The 25709-nt window shown below is 40.8% G+C and overlaps 1 protein-coding gene across 2 annotated transcripts in view; it reads right to left on the bottom strand.

Moving 5' to 3' along the window:
* Positions 1-437: 437 nt before the first annotated feature.
* Positions 438-25709, bottom strand: part of DBF4 (DBF4 zinc finger) — a 38011-nt gene continuing 12739 nt past the window's right edge. For both annotated transcript variants that reach the window (XM_024197528.3, XM_024197527.3), the window contains exons 4-13: positions 24587-24781; positions 21845-21895; positions 21176-21245; positions 20933-21009; positions 19273-19303; positions 18923-18965; positions 8405-8536; positions 5340-5454; positions 3145-3269; positions 438-1809 (exon numbers count right to left, since the gene is read on the bottom strand). In XM_024197528.3, coding sequence (XP_024053296.1) covers positions 738-1809; positions 3145-3269; positions 5340-5454; positions 8405-8536; positions 18923-18965; positions 19273-19303; positions 20933-21009; positions 21176-21245; positions 21845-21895; positions 24587-24781 — 1911 coding nt within the window. In that variant the 3' untranslated portion in view covers positions 438-737. The remainder of the gene's footprint in view (positions 1810-3144; positions 3270-5339; positions 5455-8404; positions 8537-18922; positions 18966-19272; positions 19304-20932; positions 21010-21175; positions 21246-21844; positions 21896-24586; positions 24782-25709) is intronic.

Genomic DNA, 25709 nt, shown 5'->3' on the forward strand with positions numbered 1-25709 from the left:
GGAAGACTTGGCCACCGGAAGTCTGCCGCTGTGTCACTCGAGAGCCACACTCAGCTTTGGTAATTATCAAGGGCTGGGGGTGTTTTACTAACCTGTTGCGGATGTGTGTAAATGCTTGAGACTAAGTAAAGTTTAGCTTTAAGAGAAAGCACTCTTGTGTTGTCCTGTTTGTGCCAGCCCTCTATTGGTCGGACGGCCATGTCTCCCCTGATTTATTTCCTAACACCACTTTGCACAGAGTAAAAGTTACCAAGAACTTTGGGTTGAAAGAACCCCAGGTAACACTAATCTATGCCAGCTAGTAAGACTGATGGATGACTATTTACTGAGGAGCAAAAAAACAACTCAAACCCAACAAGAACTTCAGTCAATCAGAAACCAACTACTTTGTTAAAAATAAAATATACTGTGTGTATACACACAAATAAATTGGTTTTTTATTGTCTGAAATTCACAATAAGGTACATGATGTATATAGAGCTTTCCTAGAAGCTGGAGTTAAACACACTGCATCTTAGGACATAACCTATTTATCAGCTGTGATAAAAAGTGTTGTTTTTTTTAGAAAAGCACACCAGGATTATCTTTATTTTTCAGATTTACACATATGTTTTTGTATATATATTTGATATACCAAAACTTGAACACAATTTATAATACAAGAATTAATTTCCATGAATAAAATCCTCATCAGTTTGCAAATTTATTCAAAATTCATTGTTTTAAATAAAGCAGCATTAAAATCCGATAAATGGGGTTGAGGAGGAAGAGGAAAATAATGACCACAAAGAATTTGCATTTTGTCCTTCCCAAATATCTTTCAGGCAACTTGAATCTTTTTTCTCAGGATAACTTGTAAAACCCCCAAAATCTGAATTTACTTCACTTGTCTGAAATAATTCCACCAGAGTCTGCATTGGGGAGCAACATGCGTTTTTCTTTTCTTCAATAACAGATACATCATCAGTTTGCTTTACACATAACTCCATAATCTGTTTCCGGTTTCCTCTTTTATTTTTTCCTAAGGAAAGTTTTACTTTTCTGTGCAGCTTTCCAGAAGGTGAGCTAGGTGCACTATTGACAGCCCATTCACTAGTTGCTTTGCTTGTAGAAAGACAATGTGGTAGCGTCTCAGTCTTCAGAACTATATGATGCTCTCTCTGTGGATCATTATCCACACCAAAATCTAATTGTTTTTTATTAAATGCTGAATTGGCATCCGTTTTCTTCAAATATTTTGTTGGTAGAACAAATGAATTATTTAATTTTCGTTTTGGCTGTGAGGTATTTTTGTCTTTTTCATTACTATCAGTGACTAGACCATGAGTATATAACTTTGTTTGCACTCCTTGTAAATTCTTTCTATTTAAATTTACTTCAGGTTCAAATACTTCATTACTAGAATGCCCATAAAATTCAGATAAGTTTTCAAGGTATGTTTTGTTGTCTTTCTGGGGAGGTAGCTGTATGAAGTTTGGTGATAAACCAGTCTCTTTTAGATTTAAAGCACAGGCACCTTCTATTTTACCATTTTCAGCATTACTTCTGAATTTACTTACTACTTCGGAAGGAAATGATGGATGGCAAGGAAGAATAGAACACACATGTTCAGAAATGGAGTTACGTTTTTGTAACGAACTCTGGGATACTTTTGTATATTGATGGTCCTGTTTCAGTGCCTGCACTGTAGTATCTTTCCAAGAATAACACTTGAATGAAATGTGTTGTCTTTTTACTTGTTCTTTCAGCTCATCTGCTTTAGTTATGTTTCCAATAACAGGAGAAAAGTATTCCATATTACATTTTGTCCTAAAATTAAACAGTTTACAACATTAGAATCCAAAAGACATATTTGAAGGAAACAAAAGATATCAGATTACTTTAACAAAACTTAATCTGTTAAATGTATTGAGGCGAGTATTAAGATTGTTATAAGAATAAAGACAGTTTTGTCAAACTTATTTGCTCTAGTAAATGCTTATATTACCACAGGATCAGAAGGCACCATATACAAACTTCAATATTCAGAATGATTTCTGCAGCTTCTTAAATAATTTTTAAAATATTCAAAGAAAGTGGCTTTGGGTTTAAACAAAACCAAATTCACAAATAGTAATCGGCATTTAAAAACGATGACCATGTTAAAAAATGTGATGTAAAATGACAACGCGCTCAAGGCACTTAAATATTGTATAATTTTTCAGTTTAATCAGATTTAGCTTTTCACCCTTAATAAGCATTTCCAAACCACAAAAGGAACAGGAGAAGGGGAGACACTAATGGTCTGATCCTGCTCTTGTTGAAGTCAATGAGAGTTTTGCCATTGACTTCAACTGGGAAAATCTGGTTTCCCCATGTCATTCCTCTCTATTATACTTTTAGGAAAGAGAGAAAAAAGAGAAGGTTTGTTCATCTCCTGAATCCCTGAGGGAACACAACAGAGCAATCTCTATTATTGCCACAGTTGTGATCAGTGAAGGCATTTGAGTTGGAGTCCTTTTATTTTAAGAGTATGTGTTCATGGACGAACATTCTCTGAAAGATTCTTAGATATGGAACCTATTCCAACTCTTGGTTTAATACACACTGTATATCCTATCTTTTCACTCTGACTTTGGCAAAGGGACGTTGTGACGGGGGTGATTTTGGTGACAGGGGGCTGGGAATGGGGAGAAGAGGATTTTGATTTGAGTGTTGAGCTTTTTTGGTATTATTATAGGTTAGCTGCTGATTTTAGTTGTATTTTTCTACATATCTGTCAAAGGAAATAGAGTAACAGGTAAGTGCCTTTTTTGCATAAATTATAAATCTAAATAAAATAAATAATAAATATGATGGATAAACTGTTAACAAACCTTAATTATAATCTATGTCAACATGTACCACTGTAACAGTTCTCTTTTTTCTAGAATACTTGGCAAATATACCTTGTGAAATAAGACAGCTGAAATACACCAGACTTCCTTTTTCTTTTAAAACCAGGTCTCTTACGTGTAACATCAATAAGTTTCAGTGACCTATCTAAAACTGAAAACTATTAATTAGTTCTTTACCAGATTTATACTCCCAAAGCTACAACATCTTTAAATCTCTGGCTGGCTAACTCATTTATGGGGATTTTTAAAGTTAATAAATGTGAATTACCTTTTCATTTTTTGTGTATCATCTCTGTAGTCCACAAAGTCATAAACAAACTTGGATATTATATCATCCACAACTTGATATTGGGTGCTCTGTGCAAAGTTTTGGTGCTGTTCACTTTCAAGATGCTGAAATTAAAAAAAAAAAAAAAAAATCATGAGACACATCGTGTACTGCAGACTTCTGTATAGAAATAAAATGCCTCCACTAAAAATAAAACAGTAGCTTCTTTCTGAAACAAGAGGTATACTGCTACAGGAAAATACATTAACTCCTCGCTTAACATTGTAGTTATGCTCCTGAAAAATGCAACTAAGCAAAATGATGTTAAGTGAATCCAATTTCCCCATAATAATAAATGTAAATTGGGTGGGGGGAGGGGGGCAAGGTAGGTTCCAGGGAAATTTTTTTCACCAGACAAAACACTATAAAAATCACCCTATTTGTGTGTGTTTGTGGGTGTAAAAAAATTTTCCCTGGCACCCACCCTCCCCCCCCCAATTTACATTTATTATATATACACACACGCAATGATGATTGTGAAGCTTGGTTGAGGTGGTAAAGTCAGAGGGAGGAAGAGGGTGGTGAAGTCAGAGGGTAGAATATTTCCCAGGGAATGCCTTACTGCTAAATAATGAACAAGCACTTGGCTGAGCCCTTAAAGGTTAACACATTGTTGTTAATGTAGCTTCACATTCTACAAGGCAGCACAAATAGAGGGAGGGGAGACAGCATGGCAGACAGAGAGACACACCGTGAGAGAGAAAGAAAGAGAGAGAGAGAGAGAGAGAGAGATGTGCATTGCCCCTTTAAGTACGCTGACTGCACTCTAAGTACATTGCCTTTTTAAGCAAGTTGAGTGAGCAGCTGCTGCTTGCAAGCTTCCCCCGACCTGAGCCCTGTTGTGTTCCCCCACTTCTTTATGGAGATGGGGTAAGCGGGTGGCAGGAGCATGGGGGAGGGGGCACCCTGATATTAGCCCCCCTCTCCTCCTCTGCACAACAAGCAGGAGGCTCTCGGGAGCAGCTCCAAGGCAGAGGGCAGGAGCACCACATGGCAGTGCGGGAAGGGACAGCTTAACTGCCAGCAATTGATAGCCTGCTGGGCGGCTGCTGCACAGGGAACTTAGGGGAGTGGGGAGCTGATGGGGGGCCGCCAGTCCACCCTTGTTCCAAGCTCCCACCAGCTAGCTGCAATGGGCTGCTCTTTCTGCAAGCAGTGGACAAAGGAGGCGGCTGCCAAACAACGTTATAAGGGAGCATTGCGCAACTTTAAATGAGCATGTTCCCTAATTGATCAGCAACGTAACAAAACAACGTTAAATAGGACAATTAAGTGATGAGTTACTGTATTTCAATATTAATAATGTATACAGCACATGCAAACAACTTTAGTATAAGAGGAGGAGCAAGATGAAAATACAAGGTCATATGGATTTGGGTCCTCAGACTCCTATTCTAGACCAGCAAAAGTTAACAATTATACAGAATAGCAGATTTCGAAAAAGTATCTCTCTGATATTATTTTTTTTTAAAAATAAAGGGCTTGTCTGCACTACCATGCTGGGTCTATCTAAGATACACAACTTCAGCTACGTGAATAGCGTAGCTGAAGTTGACGTACTTAGATCTACTTACCGCGGTGTCTTCACTGCGGTAAGTCGACAGCTGATGCTCTCCCATTGACTCTCATTCTGGTGGAGTACCGGAGTCGACGGAAGAGCGCTCAGCGGTCTATTTATCGCGGCTATATTAGATGCGATAAATCGACCCCCATGGATCCATCGCTGCCTGCCGATCCGGCGGGTAGTGTAGACAAGCCCTAATTCTGCAGTCAGTCTAGATATTAATATACTAACATTTGGTACAAAGGCATTCATTCACACCCATACTGGCTAAAATAAAGTTGTTTCAAATACTCAATGTGCATAAATGGGCAATTTAAAAGAGCAAGTGTTGCTAAACTCTTATTGACTGTGTTTCTGAGATGTAACTATAAGTAATCTTAGCAGCCCTTCGTGTAGACAGCAAGACAGCACTAAATTCCACTAGAGAGAAAAAAATTCTGTTCTTGTTGTTTAAAGAACTTTTGAGTATATCGTTAAGTCAATTAATATCCATTAGGCAGAAAAATACTTGTTGATGCCACATTTCTAAGCACTGTATAACAGCTGGGTGTACAATCTACGTTACACTTACAGTTTGCAGATCTTCATATTTCTTCATACAACATTCACAATACCCTTTCTTTTTCTTATCCTTTAGAGGAAGTTGAACTGGACCACCACAGTCTTTGTCACTATTTGTTTTGTTTCTGTTAGCAAAAAAAAAGTTGTATGTAAAGAGTCAGTTATCTGTCCATATGAAGTTGGGCCTTTAAACTTGCTAACTACAAAACGGTAAAAATGTTAAGAGAACCAAACATTTTAGAACATCAATCAAATCAGAGTGAACAAAGATTCATTTCAGAGGACAGAATACTGGACTAGGACTCAGGAAACCTGGCTTCTATTCCAGGCTCTGGCACTGGCCTCCTGGGTGACCTTGGACAAGTCCCTTTGCTTCCCTATGCCTCAGATCCCCCATCTGTAAAGTGGGGACAATGATAGTTACCTCCTTTTGTAAAGCACTTTGAGATCTACTGATGAAGAGTGCTATATGAGTTAGGTATTAACAGTTGAAGGTGTAAAATGCCCCTGATCCTTCTCATATTAAAACCCAGAGGGTTGTTTTCAGCAACTGTTCCTCTACTTCCAGAGGCCTCACCTGTGGAGTCCTACAAGGCACAGTTTTCTGCTCCACATTCTTCAATAGCTACATGAACATGTTGGGAAGCAGGTGTGACAAGAATGCCGTACCAGCAGTATGCCAATGGCACCCAGCCCCACATCTCCTTTACATCAAATGAGCAGTACCATCTCCCTGTCTAGCCAAAATCAGCATCTTCCTATTGACTCAGACTTGGTCACAGTAATCCACACACGTGACCTCTAGGCTTGATTACTGAAACTCATTATATGAAAGAGTGAAGCCACATGACCTGAAAAGCTCCTACTGGTACAAAACATAGCAATACTTCTGCTTAGCACAACAGGTTGCCTTGAGTATATAACCTTAGAACTCTACTTTCTGCATTGGTTCTCCACTGAATACAGAGTGCAATTCAATTCTCTTCCTGATGTTCAAATTCCACAGGACTTGATCTAGCTACTAGAGGTATTTTCTCTAAAATCATTATCTTTTTACCCTATATCTGTTCCACTGGAACCACGGAATTGTCGAACAGGGGAAAGTTTGTGAGCATGGTAAATGGAACTTTCATATGACCAGGACCAAGACTGTGGAACTCAATATTTGAAGAAAGAAGAATGACTACAGGCCTTACTGCATTCAGAACTAAGTGTTTCTGACAACTTTCCTGCAACGAATTCTTCTCTTTCAGATTTACAAACAAACAAACCAATTTCTCCTTCAGGCTGTGAAGGAAGAGATATCATTATTTCTAATTTAATTATTAGTTAGGAACTCAGATGGGACAAGGAACAAATAAACAGATTAAGGGCTTATTTACACTTACAGTGCTGCAGCTGCGTCGCTGTAGCACTTACTGAAGATGTTACCTACATCAAGAGGAGAGCTTCTCCCATTGGTGTAGGTACTCCTCCTCCCCAGCAGACAGTAGCTATGTCGACAGGAGAAGCCCTCCCGTCGACATTGCGCGGTCTACACCAGGGGTTAGGTTGGTATAACTACATTGCTCAGGGGTGTGGATTTTCCACACCTCTGAGCAACGTAGTTATGCAGACATAAGTTCCTAGTGTAGACTAAGTCAAAATTAAGCAGAAGAGCATAATTCCAGAGGTTTATAACTATCAGAGGATACCTTCCTTGCCCACCCCAATTCCTGACAAAACAAATAAAAAAATAAAATAAAAAAACACTCTCTCTCTCTTTTTTTTTAGGAGAAATATTAAGTCCAGGAGGGTGCCTTCCAACCACCTCACCTCTATACTCTTAGTGCTAACTTAGGTGACAGGAGCACTACCGGAAATCCCTACAATGCCCTGAAAGTTTCTGCTGTGTTGCATTTGCCTCATTTTTCACGAAGCCATAGGCACTACAATCAAAGCAGATAGGAAGCAGGAGATTGACCATGGCAGCATCAACAGAGAGAACCACTAGCAGTGTACCATCGAGGGTAGTATAAAGGACTGGGGCAGTGCAGAAGCTATTATGTATTAAGATAATAAACATAACTGACTGTCAATTTAGATGATTTTTGACTGTGCTCTTAATTTTAGAACAGGTAGTGATAGGTGCATTATTTAAATTTCAACCCAAAAGGACAAAGTGAGAAAGTTAGGAGAAACAGAAAAGAGTTTTAGAATGAAGTTATCATCTCAGCCCACTATCTCTAGAATTCACTACAGTGAATGCTGTAACATCAATTTTAGAAGTCAATGCCATAAAGTAGTTCCAGCGGACTAAATGACTGGTTGGAAGGAGTTCAGGGTCAGAATCAGAGCCTGATACTTCAGAAAGCACCCCATTAGACACTTAATTAGATAAAAATCACCCATGTAATTTGCCAAAAAGCATAAACTTTGAACAGCAGTGCTCAAAGTGCAACCTGAGTGCCAAATACAGCACGTGACCATTTAAGTGCAGGGTAAGAACAAAGCTGATCAACTGCATATTCTTATTGCCTGTATACTCATACAGTAAGTATTCACCATTCACCTCTCAAGGAAGATACAAATTCAAGCAATATTAGGGTATGGAACATTTTGTTTTATTTAGAGAAAATTAAGTTTACATGTAAATTAAGTGCATTCTTCACCATCATGTAGTTTGGGAACCATGACTTAGGATGATAGTTTTAAATAAATTTAGTTAACCTTTAGCTTTTTATTGGCAAGTTAAAGTGAATAGCTCTGGAGCCAAGATAATTCATTTCTTGCTGTACTTACTGGAGGGCATCCAGGAGGATAGAGGCAAGGTATCAGCAGTGGAAAGGAGGAAAGAGAAGAAGTGTCACAGCCTGCACTGACCCACAGCAATATGTTTATGATGCCTGCATTTGTACGTCCAAAAAAGGACATAAAGAAAGGATAAAGGAGGGAGAAAGAAAAACGGACAAAATTACCAGTAGATTCAACAAATGAGACACTGGTATTGGTATAGAGCCCCATGTAAACTAATACTAAGAGGGTCAATTTCTTAGAGACTGAAGAAGGAATTTCCATATTTTTTCCTCAACAAACCTTTGTTTAGACTGAGTTTGCTTTTGGCCACTAGCATTCTTCTTATCTACATCAAATGGACTATAAGGTTTTGGAGCAGAATAGTTGAGAACAGGAAAGCTGGATAATTGTAGATAAAATGGTCTGTAACGGCTGTAATAGACAAGAAAATAGTTGTATTAGAATAATCAAACCTGAAATACAGACAATAAAACATCTATTTAGAGCAAATTAAATACACCCTTATATTCAGAACCAAAAAAATAATGTTTTTCTTTCTTTCTGGCAGCTCATATACCTGCAATTTATTATTGCCTCCTATGAATATCAAGCAGTTAGCTATCAGACAAGATTATGAAATATTTTCCTTCTTCCTTCCCTCAACTTGCTGCTTTTTTCAAATCATAAGATTTGCTTCTGGTGGCTATAGCTGTATTATGCATAACATCATATTGATGGCTTTTGTCCCTCCTCTGCATGCAATCTAGGAGCTTGCTAGAGTAGACTGCAAAGCTAAGAACTGCTCAGGTAAATAGTGTATTCATGTCCCTGAGGAATACAGATAGCACTTCCGAACATAAACCCATCAATTTTATATCTTTTGCACAGTTTACAGTTTATTAACTAGAAAAAAATCAACTCCAAGGAGGGAGAAAGATCAGTGAACGTGTACGTATGCAAAATACTTTCATAAACAACTTAAGGGAATTATTGCTGCACAAAACTGTACCTGAAGCTACTGGATCTAGAAAGGTTGCCTAATCTGCAAGTACATTCAAATATATTTAAAATATGTGAGCAGTGAAGTTCTTCATTAAATAGGAATTCTGGTATTTGGCTTTAGCTCAATTTTTCAAATCTCTAATAAAAGCTGAATGGTCTGAAGAAACCCATTGCCCCCACCGAGCTACCTGCAGCATTCCCAGCTCAGCTGCTTGGTCTCCCTTTCTCTTTATGAACAGATATTTGTAAATTATGTAAACAGCCAGAAGTGTGTTAGGTGCTTTACATATATTGTGAGGTCAATGCCTCAAAAATAGCAGTCTAAAGGGCAAATCCATGCTTATTTGTGCTTTTCCTTTCTTCTTCTATTCAGGTTCTTATGCTGCACCTATAGCCTTGTCTATTTGCCAATCCCTGCCATGTTTATTTGCCTAATTTATGTCAACCTCTCTCCCCCTTTCACTAGTGCTAAATCCCTACCACAACTATGGGAGCCTTCTGATGTACACTATAAAATTATGATGGCTCAGAAAAAGTCTTCAGATGTGTGACTGGCCAGTGAGACTGAAGTTAGCAAGGACCAGCATAAAATGGAAGCTAATTACAAATTGAGATGGGAAATAAATTACAGCAAAACTGCATTTATGTTTTCAGACTTGACTAAGCTCACATTTTCTTGCTGAGCTTTCTTGTTTCTTGCCAACTCTCACATTTTTGATTGAGACTAAGACTATATCTACACTACAGCCTATGATGGCAAAACTTATGTAGCTCAGGGGTGTGAATATTCCTCCCCCCCGAGCGACATAAGTCACACCAACATAAGCGTTGGTGTGCACAGTGCTCTGAGAGTGGAAGAGCTTCTCCAGCTCACATAGTTTATGCCACTCACAGAGCTGATTTTTTTATGCCGACGGGAGAGCTCTCTCCTGTCGACATAGAGCGTCTTCACCACACGCGCTGTAGCTTCAGGATTTGAACCTAAATCAGCTCTCAGAGACAATCTGGTCCACAATATTCACATTTGGAAAAATTTATAGTTTTTCTTTTAAAATTGGAATTTGGTACATTTTAATATTTCAACTGCATGAAGGATGGGGGCCAAATCCTCTGATGTGCCAAGCTTATATCTGCCATAGCTGAGGAAAGGAAGGAAAGTTGGTTCCAAGTAACCTTTCAATTTCCCTGGTGCAGAGCTGGCTAGGGACCGTAACAGCTACCAGCATAACTTAAAGCAATCTAAGGACTTCTTTAAAGTTATACCTGCTGCAGCAGTCCCTATGAGACTTCTGTGCCAGCCAAGGACCAGGCAGCATGCCATGTGCTCTGGCACAATCCCTATGTTGATGGAGAGAAAATCCTTCACTGCCTCTTTAAGATCACTTTCTGGGTACATCTGGCTCCTGAGGCAGTGCAAAGCCAGAGCTGAGGAGCTATCCCAAGGAGCGTATCTCCTCTCTTGACAATTTCAACTGTTATTTAGAATAGGTATGATAGAAAAGCATCAGTGTCAGGCTCTCAGTTGTTTAAGAAAAACAAGACATACTTTCCAAGAGTCCTTTTTAGTTACTGCAACAACCAGAAAAAACGCTGACACGCTGAGGCCATTGAGCTAGTTGTAATGTACTGTCATCTAAGGGGTCTCATACCACATCTCACTGGCCTCCACATATTTGGAGTCACCTAATTTCTCCCTGTTCTGCTGCCATCCCTACTTTGTGGTCTGGTCTATACTACAAAGTTAGGGCGACATAAGTTGACTTGTTTCAACATAGTTTTACATGCATATACACCTTAATTTGTCTCCCACCAATGTAAACACCCCGTTCCATTGACGCAATAACACCACCTCCCGGAACAATGCAGTCACAATCAACCTATTTCTGTCAATGAAGTGCAGGCAACGCTAAACCTGGGGCAGGACAGGGATGAGCAGCAATGCTGGGTGAAAGCCAAGGAACTCTGGCAGACATATCAGAAGGTGATGGAGGGCAACAACCTATTTGAAACCTTTCTCCCTATTTGAAAATGGTGCCCATCTGATTCACGTGTTTAGAGAAAAAAAAGCACCAACTTTTCATTCTTCACTTTACTTGTAAAAGATTAGAAAAATATGGCAGTCTAAATTACATAATCCACATCACTGTCCTGTGCTCAGATAGAGTTAGAAGAAAGGAGGTAGATGTGGCTTCTTAGGCTAGGCAGGGGGTCCACAATTCTCCCCATGGGGAGTACTTTGTTTATCTGAAGAGGAATGTCCCTTTTTCATCAAGATTATTCAAGAGGATAACTTTCATGGAGATGCTCTGCAATCCTCTCTGAAACATTTATAGGGCTGGTGGCCGTGGTAATGTCTCCTATTGCAGGAGAAGAAACAAGCCACTCTGTGATGAGTTCTGCTGGCATCATTGCCGCAAACAAGCTACCAGCATATAGACCCAGGTGGCCTCAGGTACCAGCAGCAGCTGTGTTCTCTGTGCCTTTGTCACCCTAGAGCAGGGGTGGGCAAACTTTCTGGCCCGAGGGCCACATCTGGGTATAGAAATTGTATGGCGGGCTATGAATGCTCACGAAATTGGGGGTTGGGTGAAGGCTCTGGCTGGGGGTGTGGGCTCTGGGATGGGGCCAGAAATGAGGAGTTCAGGATGTGGGAGGGGGCTCCGGGCTGGGGCAGGAGTTTGGGGTGCAGGAGGGTGCTCCGAGCTGGGATCGAGGGGTTTGGAGGATGGGAGGGGGATCGAGGCTGGGGCAGGGGGTTGGGGCATGGGAGGGGCTATGGGGTGCAGGCTCCAGGCGGCCTCAAGCAGCCCCCAGAAGCAGCAGCATTTCCCAGTTCCAGCTCTTATGCGGAGGTGCGGCCAGGTGGCTGTAGTCTGCACGCTGCCCCGTCGGCAGGTGCCGCCCCTGCAGTTCCCATTGGCCGCAGTTCCCAGCCACCGGGAGCTGCGGGGGCGACGCTTGGGGTGGGAGCAGCACGCGAAGCCCCCTGGCTTCCCCTAAACATAGGAGCTGGGGGGGGGGGGACATGCCGCTACTTCTGGGAGCTGCGGCACACGTGTGGAGCAGCCCTCAACCCCGCTTCCAGGCTGGAGCATGGGAGCGAGGCAAGCCTCAGACCTCGCTCCCCAGCAGGAGCTCGAGGGCCGGATGTGGCCTGCGGGCCATCGTTTGCCCGCCCTTGCCCTAGAGCATGAGGTATCAGCCAAAATCACCATTGCCTGTAAAACATTGGCAAGATTCACTCAAACTTGCACTTTCCCTATACTCAGACCCTGGGGCGCCCAGCATCTAAACCAGGGATGGGGAACCTATGGCCCGCAGGCCAGATCTGGCCTGCTGCTTCAATTCATTCGGCCTGCAGCAAGTCTCCGTGCCACGGGCTGGAAGCCCCAAGCCTCGGTGTTCCCCTACGGGGCTGGAGCCACGAGCGCCGGCTCGCCAGCAGCATGTCCCTCTGCCCCTCGGCAGAGAGCCGATCAGGGAAGCTCCGCTTGCTGCTCCCACCCCCAGTGCCAGTTCTGCAGCTCCCACTGGCCAATGAGAGCTGCGGGGGCAGGCAGTGCACACTGTGCAGAGCCACCTAGCCCCTCTGACTAAGGCCTGACCACTAGACATGCCGGCTGCTTCTGGGAACAGTGAGATAAGCGCTGCTCGGCCGGAGTCCGTACCCCGAACCTCTCCCATACCCCAACCCCTTGCCCCACTCCAGAGCCCCTAACCCTAGCCGGAGCCCTCACCCCAAGCTCCCCCCTGCACCCCTCATTTCTGGCCCCACCCCGGAGCCTAGGGGAAGCCCCAAGCCTCTACTGCCCCCTCCCGGTGGGGCTTTGTGTGGCCCCTGACTGATTTTTCCTGTGGGTCAATGGCCCCTGATGGAAAGAAAGATTCCCACCCCAGTCTAAAACTTCCATGCAACAGTTTCCCCTCCCACTAGTCCGTACTCACCTTGGCTTGAGCTGCAAAGCAGTGCTGTAATGAGGTACTCCAAAGGTAAAGTGATAATTAACATTTCTTATTAAAGGTATTTATGGAAATAACGGAGTTTTAAGACTTCTCTTTCCCTTTGTTACATGTGTAAATCTAATTATGTATCTATCTGTTTTAATCAGCATCCTCTGGCGTGGTATGCTTGAGAGGTGGTCCCTCCATGCCGGCTGAATATCTGACCTGGATCAGGCAAACAAGGCGGGATATGTTCTGCAAGATCCTCCAGTTCTCTACAGCTGCTGACTGCGAGCATGACTGGAAGGACCAAATGACCAAGAGTAGTGTGAAGAACCAAGAATGGAGAGTGTGGCTGCCGCTTGAGAGGCAAAGAGACTGAAAGTTGCAACAGGAAGTGCACCGGGATATTCTGGTTTTGCTCAGGCAACAAACGCAGATGTTGCAGATCCAGAACATTACTGAACTAAATGCCTGAAGACCTGGACACAACCACCATTCCAATCACTGGAAAACTCCATGGTCACTACTCCCTATGACCTCCCAGCATAACAGGTGGCAGCACGGCACAAACCCTTACTACCACTCCATGCCAGGGAAAACAAGGAGAACTATGACTGCCCCTACACTAATCTGATAACTACAGGATCAGCCACCAAGCATAGTGCACTACATGTTTTTAACATGAATAAAACATTGTAATAAGTCTTTAAAAACCAAGAAAATAATTAGCATACATGTTTACATATTATTAAGTATGATCACCCTGATGGAATCCACAAAATCCTACCTCCATACTTCAGCATTGGCATGGGGGTGAAAGGGGTTCGACAGCGAAGTACGGCGGAGTGTATGTTCTGGCAAGTCTTACCAAGCCAAGAAGGAGTCGAGCTAGCATCCAGGGTAGTAGGGAGTCCGACTGTACCTCTATTACTCTAGGGCAACCTGGCCAAAGTTGAGGGGGTACCGCAGCTACAGGGCACAAGGGCTGGCACCCCGAATGCACTGCTGCAAAATTCTCCTGCCAAACAAACCACACAAAGCAGAATAAACCAAGAAACTGAGCAGAGACTCATGTGTCAGCCTGACCAATGCTCACAACCTGGGGTAGCACAGGATTAAAAATGGAAAATGACTAAAAGAATAGTCCAACTATTTGTTGCAAATCACAACACAAGAACACTATAATCTGATCTGTACATCAATACTTACATTGAAGTCACAAGATCAATAAAAGCAAACGTCATCGGGATATGTGAAACAAGAAGAACCAAAGACCTCATTGCACAATGGAAAAGCGGAGAGCAAATATTCCTAGGAAGATCATTAGACAATAGAGCAAGGAGTGTAGGCATTGGATTCATTGTCAGGAAAGAAACAACTGTGACATCATATCACCCCGGATAGCAGTTCTCACACTTCAGATAAAACGAAGGAGAACAATTAAAATTATTTAGGTGTATGCTTCCACGCAGCAAGTGGAAGACGAAAAAATGGAACATTTCTACAAAGAGCTGGAGGGGGCAATGCAGAAAAGATCCACCTACACAATTATCCAAGGGAACTTCAATGCAATAGTAGGTGGAAAGGAGAATGAGAAAGAAAAGTATGTGGGAAAATTGGGTAAAGGTGTAAGAAATGATCCCAGAGCACGTCTGGTTGCATCCGCAGAGGCAAACCATCTCCACATAATGAACACGATATTTCAAAAAGAACAGCGTTAGTAGTGGACATGGAAAAGCCTGGATGGAATCACACTGAATCAGATTAATTATGTAATGATGGATACCAGAAGAATCTTCAACCATGTAGTGGCAATAGGAGAATGAATCATTTGCACAGGCTCAGAACATCGTACGTTGCGCTCAAAACTATGCGTTGACAATGCTTACGAAGACTGAGTGAAGAGAAGCCAGAAACCGAAGCAAAAATGGCACTTCAATGAAGAGACATTTGCACAGGAAGTAAGTGAAATGGACCTCGAGTATAAAGGTCAACAAGGACATTGATGAGGACTACGAGGAGTTTATCTTGCAGATAATCTCAGCAGCTAAGAAGGCAAAAGCACCGAAAATGCTGGGATGCAAGCAGAGGACCAGTGAGGAAACTGTAAATCTGATGGCGAGAAGGGCATGCATGAAATTAGAAGGAAAAATGGACAAAGAATACAGAACACTGTGCAAAGAAATTCGTGTGAAGATCAAAGAAGACTACGAAGACTTTAGAAAGAAGAAATTGAGAGAGGCGGACGAAAAGAACGAAAGTCTGAAGAAGGTAGAAAGGGATGTTAGGCTGAAACAGATTATGCTGGCATTGCTGAAAGACGAAAATGGTGAAAGGACATCGGAAAGCAAGATGAATGAAATATGTACAAAATTCTACAATGATCTCTACTCCTCACAGGTCAATGTCCAGCGTACACCGTCAAGGCAGCAGGTTACAGAAGAAGTTCCCGACGTTAGGTGGGAAGAAACTGAATACACAGTTCGTAACATAAAGAAAGGGAAGAGTCCGGGAGTGGACAATATTTGGCCAGAATATCTGAAAGCAGGGGAAGACACTCTCTTCAAAGCATTGGCGCAATGGTTCACCATCCACATCAATAGCAGGCGTGTTCCAGATGTATGGAAGAAATTGAAAACAATACTATTGATGAAGAAAGGCGATCCAGAAGAACTGATCAACTACCATCCGATCATACTCCTCTCACAAGTGTATAAAGTCTTCACCCGCATCATACTCAATTGGATTAAGAAGGATCTTGAAATGCACGAAAGCAGAGAACAAGCTGGTTTCCGCTCAGGATATTCGACAATTGATCACATCCACTCAGTTCGGCAGCTCAACAAAAAATGCAAGGAATACAAAGTACCATTGTGTATTGCATTTGTCGGCTACAAAAAGACATTCGACTCGGTGGAGATTAACGCTGTACTCAATGCGCTCAATGAAACTGGAATCGATCCGAGGTACACTGACCTGCTGAAAGAAATTAATCGCAATTGCTTGACAGAGAACATTATTCAATGTACCCTGCATTATTACTATTCACAGAGGAGTCGAACAAGGTGACACAATCTCACCGAAGCTGTTTGCAGCAGTACTGGAGTCGCTGTTCAAGAAATTGACCTGGGAAGAAGGAAACAGAAGTGATGGAGAACAGTTAACACATCTTCTCTTCGCTGACGACTGCATAATACTGGCAAAGGATACAGCAGAACTGGAGAACAACTTGCAGTAACTGCAAACACTTTCACATGATATCGGGTTGGAAGTGAACATGTCAAAGATGAAGTGGATGCGGAATGAGCATTGTGCAGAAGGAATCATCACTGTAAATGGGAAAGAAATCAAGGAGATTGACAAATATATTTACCTGGGTCAGCAAATGAGCAGACAACTCATTCGAAGGGGAATGCAGTAGGAGGCGAAAGGCAGGGTGGGCAAGCTTCAACAAAATAAAGACATCTCTAATGGATGATGAACTGCCCATGAAGAAAAGCAAGAACTGTTTAACTCCACTGTTCTGCCAACAATGATATATGGAACAGAAAGCTGGTCAATGACAAAAGTGGAGAAAGAAAAACTAGAGGTCACCCAGAGAGCAATGGAAAGGTGAATGTGTAAGATATTGCTCCGTGATCATATATCGAATGAGGAGATTAGAAGGTGTACAGAAGTGACTGATGTAGTGCAGGCAATGTGTGATGCAAAGTGAAGATGGGTGGGTCATGTAGTCTGCAGGCAAGACAATAGGTAGACAGCTCACATCAGTGACTGGATCCTCAGAGACCACAAGCAACCGCTGGGCAGAACAAAAATACGCTGGACAAAGAACTCTTTGGCCAGAAATGGAAAGAACGTGCTCACAACAAAATAGAATGGTGTGGCGTCGACTTGCGTTCATGGAGGGATGGACAAGGACAAGCTAGACAAAGGTGAGGATCACCCTGTTTCAGTGGAGCTAAAATGCTTACTGCACTTTAACTTTGTTTCCTGTTTATTTGCATAAAATAATTTTTTTTTTTTTTGAAACTTAAGTGTATATCTATTAGTTTGCAACAAGCATAAATGCCATATTACAAAATTACTTTTCAGGAACCAATAATCAGTCCATGTTTAAGTTCAGTAGCTCACAAAAGCATCACACAACACTACTATGGCTGACTTAAAACATTCTTTTAAGGCCTCCCTCAACTGCATAGCCCCACAGATGGCTCTTCTAACAGTACTTGTATCTGGCTGTTCAAATTCAGCAGCCAGCTGGTCCACCTCACCAACTCCCCCCAGCCAATTGCCTTTCTCAATCATCTCACCAATATTATGTGATATACAACATGCAGCAACAATAGAAATGTTTGCCTCACTGAGATCCATTCAAGTCAGTAAACTATGCCAGCAATCTTTTAAACTACCAAAAGCACATTCAAAATCATCCTGCAGCTTTTGGAAAAGTCCTGCGTTGTTAAGATATGCGCGCCATATACTTTCCCTGTCCAGCCCACACCGATGTCATTGAAGCGTTCCAGATAATTCACTCCACCAGGGCTGGCATAATCATGGAAAAGTACCTCTTTTAGTTTATGTATTCATTGGCAAGGTAGGGTGGTGCCAGAAAAGGGATATCAGAAAAGGGTGCCATCTATGGCAGCACCTTAGTTCAGGAACTCCATTGCTTCAAATCCACCTACTACTTCCTGCACATTGACAAGAGTCCCAGTCCTGTGCAGTGAGATATATTTATTGGCCTTGCACTCTTGGATGACAATGGACCCCACTGGATTTACCAACTCTGAAATGACCGGCCACTGATCGATAGAAATCTGATGTTGCAAACTTCCAGAGCGAAACTGCCACTTGCTTTTCCACTGTCAGTGCAACTCTCATTCTGGTATGTCTGCACTGGAGGGCTGGGGCAAGCTCAGCACACAGATCCAGGAACACAGCCTATTGAATTCGAAAGTTCTGCAGTTACTGCTCATTATCCCAAATCTGCATTATGATATGATCCCCAACACTCAGTGCTCGTTTCTCAGGCCCAGAAGCACCATCTACCAGGTGGAGTTGCTCCATGAATGCCAGAAACAACCTGACATTTTTATTCTGTGTCCATCATTACCCATTCATCATCCTTGAACATTTCCTCTTCCTCACAATACCACCAGTTATAGTAATATTCATTGAAGTTCCACAAATACAAAAGAATTGTGGATCCTCTAATTAGCAATGGTTATTAGAATTGTGCTGAGCTGTGCAGGGTCCAGGCTTCTACCAGAGAGATGGTAGAAATTGAAAAGGACAGGCAGGATTTTGGGAATTTAAAAAATGATGCAAAAATTATGGGATGGAAAAAGTTGCACTGGGGGAACTTGACCCCTAGTTCCCAGAAATCCCTGGGCAAATTGCTGGTATCCAACTACGCAGTGAAAATGTCCCACGAGGCATTGACCTGGATGGTGGCACAGGACAATGGGATAACCTGTCCCGGGTAAACTGCATTTACTACTGATGCAACCACTTGTGGTGAGGATGCGAGTGCTGACACAAACAGCCAGGTATGCACACCCGAGCGATATAAAAAGTTGGTGGAGGTAAGATGATGTAACTTATGTTGACCAAATTTTGTAATGTAAATACAGTCTGTGATGCATTATCACTAGTTCAGTGAATAAACATGCGCTTCCAATCAAAGACTTTGGGTTCTCCTGGAGGTTGATTATACCGCCACAGCCTCTTATCTGCAGTCAACACGGCCAAGGAGCAGTAATACAATCAGTCGTCCAGAAAGACTATCACGTATTTTCAAATGATTCAGTTTGTTGAGCATATTAGAGAGTAAGGCAGCAACCCCTCCCATCCAGAAATAGTACTTACCAGCTTCTGTCTTCCACCTTCACAAATGGATTTTTCAGCCGACCTGCTCAACAGAAAAAAAAAAAAAAAAAAAAAGAAAAAAAGAAAAAAAATCACAATATTTCCCCCCACCCAACAATAAACTTATTGTTTATTATAACAATGAACTACTTGTATAGACAGACATCCAGCTGATTTTTTTTAAATATCTGCCCATAAACTTATCATTACCATGAGATATTTTTGTACACTTTTCTCAGGCCAACTAGATTAAGAGTATGCCAAGGATGCTCTCTCAGACAAACAATGTATTTTTCAGCATTCAGAAAACAAGACAACGTAGAAACCTCAACAAGTGTCAAAATACTTACTTTTTGATTTCTGACCACCACATCGTTTCCCCTAGTTAAAAGAAAAAAAAGTTTGAATATTGTTTCTATTTAACCTCAACATTTAGTGGAATATTTCTAAAACTGTGTGTGCATGTTTGTGTGAAATCATGATTAACTGATATGCAAATTAGGCACATGAATATTCTGAAAATCTGTCATGTCTATTTCTCAAAGAAATATTGCAAAATTCTGCTATTCAAGAATAATTTTTTAACAAATGAATAAAATTTTAGTCTTTTTCCTCATAACCATCATGGTAAAAACTCATGTGAAAACTGGCTGATGGATATTCATGGTATTTTTGCAATACTGTTTTATTATAAATGGAGATAACAGGTAAAAATGCTGTTAAAAATTGTAGGAGGCAACTTTATTGGTTTCAGAACATTTATGGCTCCTTGCATAAAAATATCACTAATTTACGTGATTAAAAGTGACATAGTTATTCCATGTTATTTTAGCAAATCAGGGCTGTACTACAGGAAATATTTACAAATTTCAAAATATTAAGTCCTTGGATTTATTGGTTAAAAACCAAATACTCAGATTCCATAACCTCCTCAAGTTGTAGCTCTACTTAAGACTACCTGGAATGTGGCAAGATACTGAGTCAACATTACCGATTTTGTATTACTGAAAAATATCAGGCCATGACAAGACCCGGAAAGGAAAATTGATACACTCACGAGATTCAGCAAAGGCTTCCAAGTGGCTCCAAAAAGTTAATTTGTACTGAATTCCAGGGCAGCATGTACAGTATTATCTGCTATTTACATACTACAGATCAGGTGGACTGGGCATCCATAAAAATTCACTGCCATAATTAAAAATATAAAGCTACCAGCCAAACAACAGTAGCCTAAATAGAGTTACGCCGATCATAAACCAGGAACTGGGGGGACCAATAAAAAGTTATATGCTGGCTCTACACCACACTTGGAGTAGCTTGAAGACACTGTACTCCGGTGAGAAGACTGGGAACCAGGAGACTTTTGCTGTGCAATCTGCGAAGAGTCACACTCTGTAGGCCAAATTTTTCTATATAGTGTCGTCACTTTGATCTTTACTGCTTATCTAGCCCTGGAAAGATCACCCCAGTGCAACTGGGATCCTTCAGTGGCATAAAAGTAGAGGGTCTTACACATCCATAGCAGGGAAAAGATGGTCATGGTTGGGATACCCTTAAGGCATGACATTATCCCAATTTTCTGGCTTGTGGGACCCTTAGTAAACAGAGTAAATTAGAGCAGTCCCCAGTCTACTCTAGCTTGGTGCAGGGGGAATAGCCCTGTCAGAAACTTTACAGCTACTGGCTTCTAGACATACTTTTTTCAGAGCGGTGAACTAGAGAGACTAAGGATATTATTAAAGAGATTAAGGATATTACAAATTTATCTTAAAAAAATGATGCTAGTCAAACATAGCAAGCATTTCCCTTCTGATTTTTAAACTGATTTGGTTTAAAAAATTACTGAGGGCCCCAAAGACATACCAGTTATCAGAAAATTAATACATAAACTCATGAGTAAGAGTTTATTTAAATAAAATAAACCAGCATCTTGGAAGGAACTATTTAACTCACCTACAATATTTGTCATTGCTAATAATTATTTCATTAAGTTAGAAAGGACTCACTTACCACATCTTTGATTGAAATGCTTGCTTTCTTGATCAGGTAGAGCTCCTTTTTCTTTTGCTCAAGATAATTTTTAATATCTTTCAAAAAAGGAGAGAATTTATATTTAGCCAAACTGCTTTTTTAAATGCTTGAAGTGATTTGTTGTTTTTAATAATACTTTTGAAAAATAGCAAATCTTGCCAGTGATTTAATTAAAATAAATTTCACGTTTTGATTAAAAGTTTATAAAACAAATATATTTACCATCAACATGAAGTATTTTCACTCCCCAACTCAAGGCATTGGATAGTATACTACCTGAAGGGATTAATTCCTGCAAAAAGTAAACATTATTAATATTTAATAAAAGCAATACCTTTAAAGATTTGATGTAAAGCAAGACATAAGAAAAGTTGAGGCCAAGACATGGTCTTTTCCTGCAGTTTCCTGCCAAAAGATAAGGATGACTTTCACTTGCCTCAACTGCCTTCACAATCTTCATGTCACAGCATCTTTCCATCCAGAAGACATTTGGCTTCCATAAAGCCCATGTTGCTCACATTGTTATATGATTTATCAACTGGGAATCCTGAAACTGCTGAATTTATTCATGTATATAATTTCTGTGTGTACGAACTACAGGAAATGCATAGACCTTGATAAAATATCAATTATTAGTCATAAACCTTTAAAAATAGATCCTTTCTCTCCTTCCCGAGGTCTCCAGGAAATAAATGGAAAAACAGGTGAGTCTTGCAACAAGTCCTGAAGGTACAGTGTGCTGGTGAGAAACAGCATAGCACCTCTGGCTGTACTACCCATCAGTGTATTTTCCCTTAGATCACTCTACTTCTGCTGATGTTCACTACCATTCAGAATAGTGAGAGAGTAATAATCTTTACTAAATCCAAATTTATGGACTGCTCAGCTTACCTGTTCTTTGATAGCTTTTTCAACTAAAGATTTTCCTCTACTCAAACGTACCTAAAATTAAAAGAAACTTTGCTTATTGTATGCAACACATTAGTGCTCATTTCAGATAGTGAAACATAAGGGGAGTTATCTTTTTATGTTAAAAATTAGCTTTTTGTACAAATTGAGGTTAAAGGTTGTATGTTAAATACCTCTATTAAACCAACAAAATACCGTATAACCATCATGTGTTAATGCATTATTTAACATGCTACCATTTTCTATCAATTTTCATTCATTCAGATGCTGAAAATCAGCACTCCTTTTGCAGAGTGCTGTTGGGATCTATATAGCTAAAAGCTCAGTATTTTCACTGTTAATAGTTTGCAATACTGAAAGACCACTTCCATGAGAGTTACTAGCAATATGTTTTAAGGAACAAAATTTTGGCACAGTACCATCTCAACAGCCTGGGTGAAATTCTAGAGAAGGTATTGCCATATTAGCCCTCTACTGGCAAGGACTGATATCACTTATGAACACCCATATATTTCAGATTCCAAACATTCTAAGTCACCTCCAAGCAGGAGGGACACATAGCAAAGAATTAACTTCATCCTATAGGTCAAATATGATTTTGAAAATCCTGAATTTATGAATGTTTTTATGGCCACATTTGCTCAGTGTTAGGACTGTGAAATGTCTTTGATTTCTGGATTTTTTTCAGTGATTATTTTGGGACGATCAATTACAGAAAATAAACAGCAAGTACTGAAAACACAAAAATGTGGTTAATCAGTGTTACCAGTTTTCATATCCTCTATTAGAGCCAGCAAAGTTTAACAATATAGTCTTAACCTAAGCTTCCAGTTTTGTTTACTGCAAAGACAGATTTCACAATGCATATCAATGTGCAACTGCATGATAAGGGATATGCTTCAATACATATTCAAGGAAATTATGATATTCAGCTATGGGCATAAGACATTTCAAATACTTAGAAGCTAAACACCAGAGAGAAAGTGCTCCCCCAGGCACCTCTAGGATGACCAGCTCTGCTGCTGCTTTTTTCCAGAGCTTTTCATGTCTGAATCCTCCTTAGCTGTCAAGTCCCACTTCTATCCTGACCTCTCCCACTGCAAGACCTCCGACTTCCCTACTGTATGACCACATTTCTTAGTAACTAACAGAGACTTAGGAAGGTAGTGATGCTGGGTAACCTGATACACACACAAGATTAAGTGTTCCCTTCTACAGAGAATGACCATATTAGAAAGTACTGCAACCTGGCTTGTATATCCTAGCAAGTGCAGGGTGAACTTTTCTGGACTAATAGTTTATTTGTTGAAAAATGCAGTTTCGGTTGATCCAAAACTATTTGTGAATTTGATAGAAATTTCCCAGACAGTTTCAGCCAAAAACAGATCAAAGCATTAGAGCAGGGATCTCCCACCACACAGGCAAGTGCCCAAACCACCAGGATATAGAGTAGTTCTCTCTGGCCTAACGACTATTCAAGTATTTTTTACAAAGTGGAACAACGCCAACAGGAGACAATGAGAAAGAACCCCTGCCGACTACCTGATAGCCCAGGGATTAGCGCACTCTCTGCAACACAAGAGACCCAAGTTCAAATTCCTTCTCCGCCTCACTTGTGGGGAACTGAACCCAGGTCTCCTGCATCCCAGATAAGTGCACTAACCACTGGACTAAACATTACAAGGTGGACCTCTTCATATTGTTAAGCTAGACCTTCATTTCATTTACTTGTATGTGAAAATGTGCCCCAAAACAAAATGGTTAGTTTTGGGTCAAACAAAACATTTTGTTCAATTTGAAATGAAATGTCAACTTTTTTCAATTCAGTGATATTTTCTGGAATTTTAGGATTGGTTCAAGCTAAATTCTTTTTCAGATTTTTCACAGCTACCAGAAAACTCAGCTTTTCACCCACTCCCGGTCATAATCCTATTCCTAAACAGGGATCAGACATGGTATGCCCACATAGTTTTTAACTGTGTCACATGTGGACATGAGACTTGCTCAGTCAACCGTGTTACAAACTTGGTGGAAATCAGTGCAGTGCTCAGGGAAAGGGCCTGAGGACTATTAAAGTCATTCTGTAGCAAAAAACATTTGACCACTGAAAACAGACAGATTTACAATATTTGATTTGTGTGCTTATTTCCTAGATGATAATACAGCTACAAAAATCTTCTGTCTACTAGTGTTGATAAGATAGTGAAAGTGGGTTGACTGTATCACACAAAATCTCTCCACTAGCAAAATCATGTAGAATGATGTTAAAAAGGCTCTACATATGTAGCTGCAATTCCTGGGTTTCTAAAGAATGTTGGCAAATGTCACTGCAGGTCTTGTTCACATTAGGGATCAAACTGTGTTCTGAACCATTTTAAATTACACTGTTTCAAAGTTGTTAATGATATTGCTGTTTAAGCAGTTTTCCACCCTATGCTAGAAAACAGTTTTCAAAACTTTGGTTTAAACTTGGTTGGCTTCAGTAAGGAAAGAGCCAATATTTGAACTTTATTTTGGGGAAAAACACTCTAGCTTAGGCAGGTTAAGCCATATTTAACTATCAGAGTTAGTTTTAAACTGGTTCAAACTATGTTTGTTATGTTGAACCAAGTCAATCTCAGCTCCACAGTTTACACAGCCTTTAGAAAACAAAATAAGGGAAGACCGTATGAGCAGGTGGGGTAGGATGCACATGATTTGCAACATTTTTCTCAAGAAACTTACTGTATCCACCATCTTAAATGAATTTCCATCATGTCGATCTCTTCTGCTACTGGGATGAGGTGAACTATTTCCGCCCGTATGTGCAGAGCCTGGGCTTGGGACCGGAGAAATCTGTCCAAGAACCTGAGCAAATTTTGCTTCCTTTTTATTAGAAATCAGATAGCTGATATCTTTGCTAAGAAATCCCTCCACTCTCTAAATTTAAAAGAAAAAAGTGAGTAATTATCTCAATCATATGCTCTTTAATTTATTTAACCAACCAAGAAGCAATAAAATATCCTTACATTTCTTAACTGCAGTTTAGAAAATGCTGCATTAACAATAGCGAAATTAGTGGGTAGTACTGCTTATAATTAAGGGTGATGACCCTTCCCATTATCAACTGTTTTCAGTTGCTTATAACTTTGACAAACTTTATTCATGCAGGCTGAAAATTTCCAAAATTGCTTGCCTCAGGCTGAATTTTCTCAAAACAATTGAACAATTTCAAAGAATGAGGTTAAAGAAAAATAAGTTTTGCCCATGCAACTCCTTCTTTTAGTAGTTCTAGCGCCCTCTTGCTTTGGAGCAGGGACTTGAAAGTTAGCCAGGGTGACCGTTGTGTCTGGTATGTGTATTTTGCCATCCCCATGAAAATCTGCCCAAATTAGCTAAATTCTAAGACTCTGAACAATCACAGTTCACACATGCTCAGTAGAAACTTACCAAACTTTGTGACTAAATTCCCTGAAGATTTTGTCCACAATAAACATGCTGCAGTCCAGTGCTGCAGGGGGCTGAAGTAGGACTATCCCTGCAATTGCAGCTCTGGGTTACTATGGCCCAGGGGATGGTCCCCAAAACGTAAATGAGGGACCCTGCCTTTCCTGCACCCTAAGTGCCCTCCCTGTTAACAGCCAGGCAGCCTGGAGGAAAAAAGCTGCCTGATTTGAATGCAAGAGTCAGATTGGGGTGCGTCTAATTGGAGATTGGGACAAATAACCTGAAGGGTTTTGGGGAGATTGGGATTGGAGGCTGGCAGGAGGAGAGGACTGGGAAACTGGGCCTGGGAGTTGGGTTGGAGGAGATGGAGACCAGCTGGGCAAGGAGACTGGGAGCCAGGCTGGGAAGGAGAATGAGATTG

This window comes from Terrapene carolina, unplaced genomic scaffold (assembly GCF_002925995.2).
Source record: "Terrapene carolina triunguis isolate 2854851 unplaced genomic scaffold, T_m_triunguis-2.0 Scaffold84, whole genome shotgun sequence".
NCBI classification, from domain to species: Eukaryota; Metazoa; Chordata; order Testudines; family Emydidae; genus Terrapene; species Terrapene triunguis.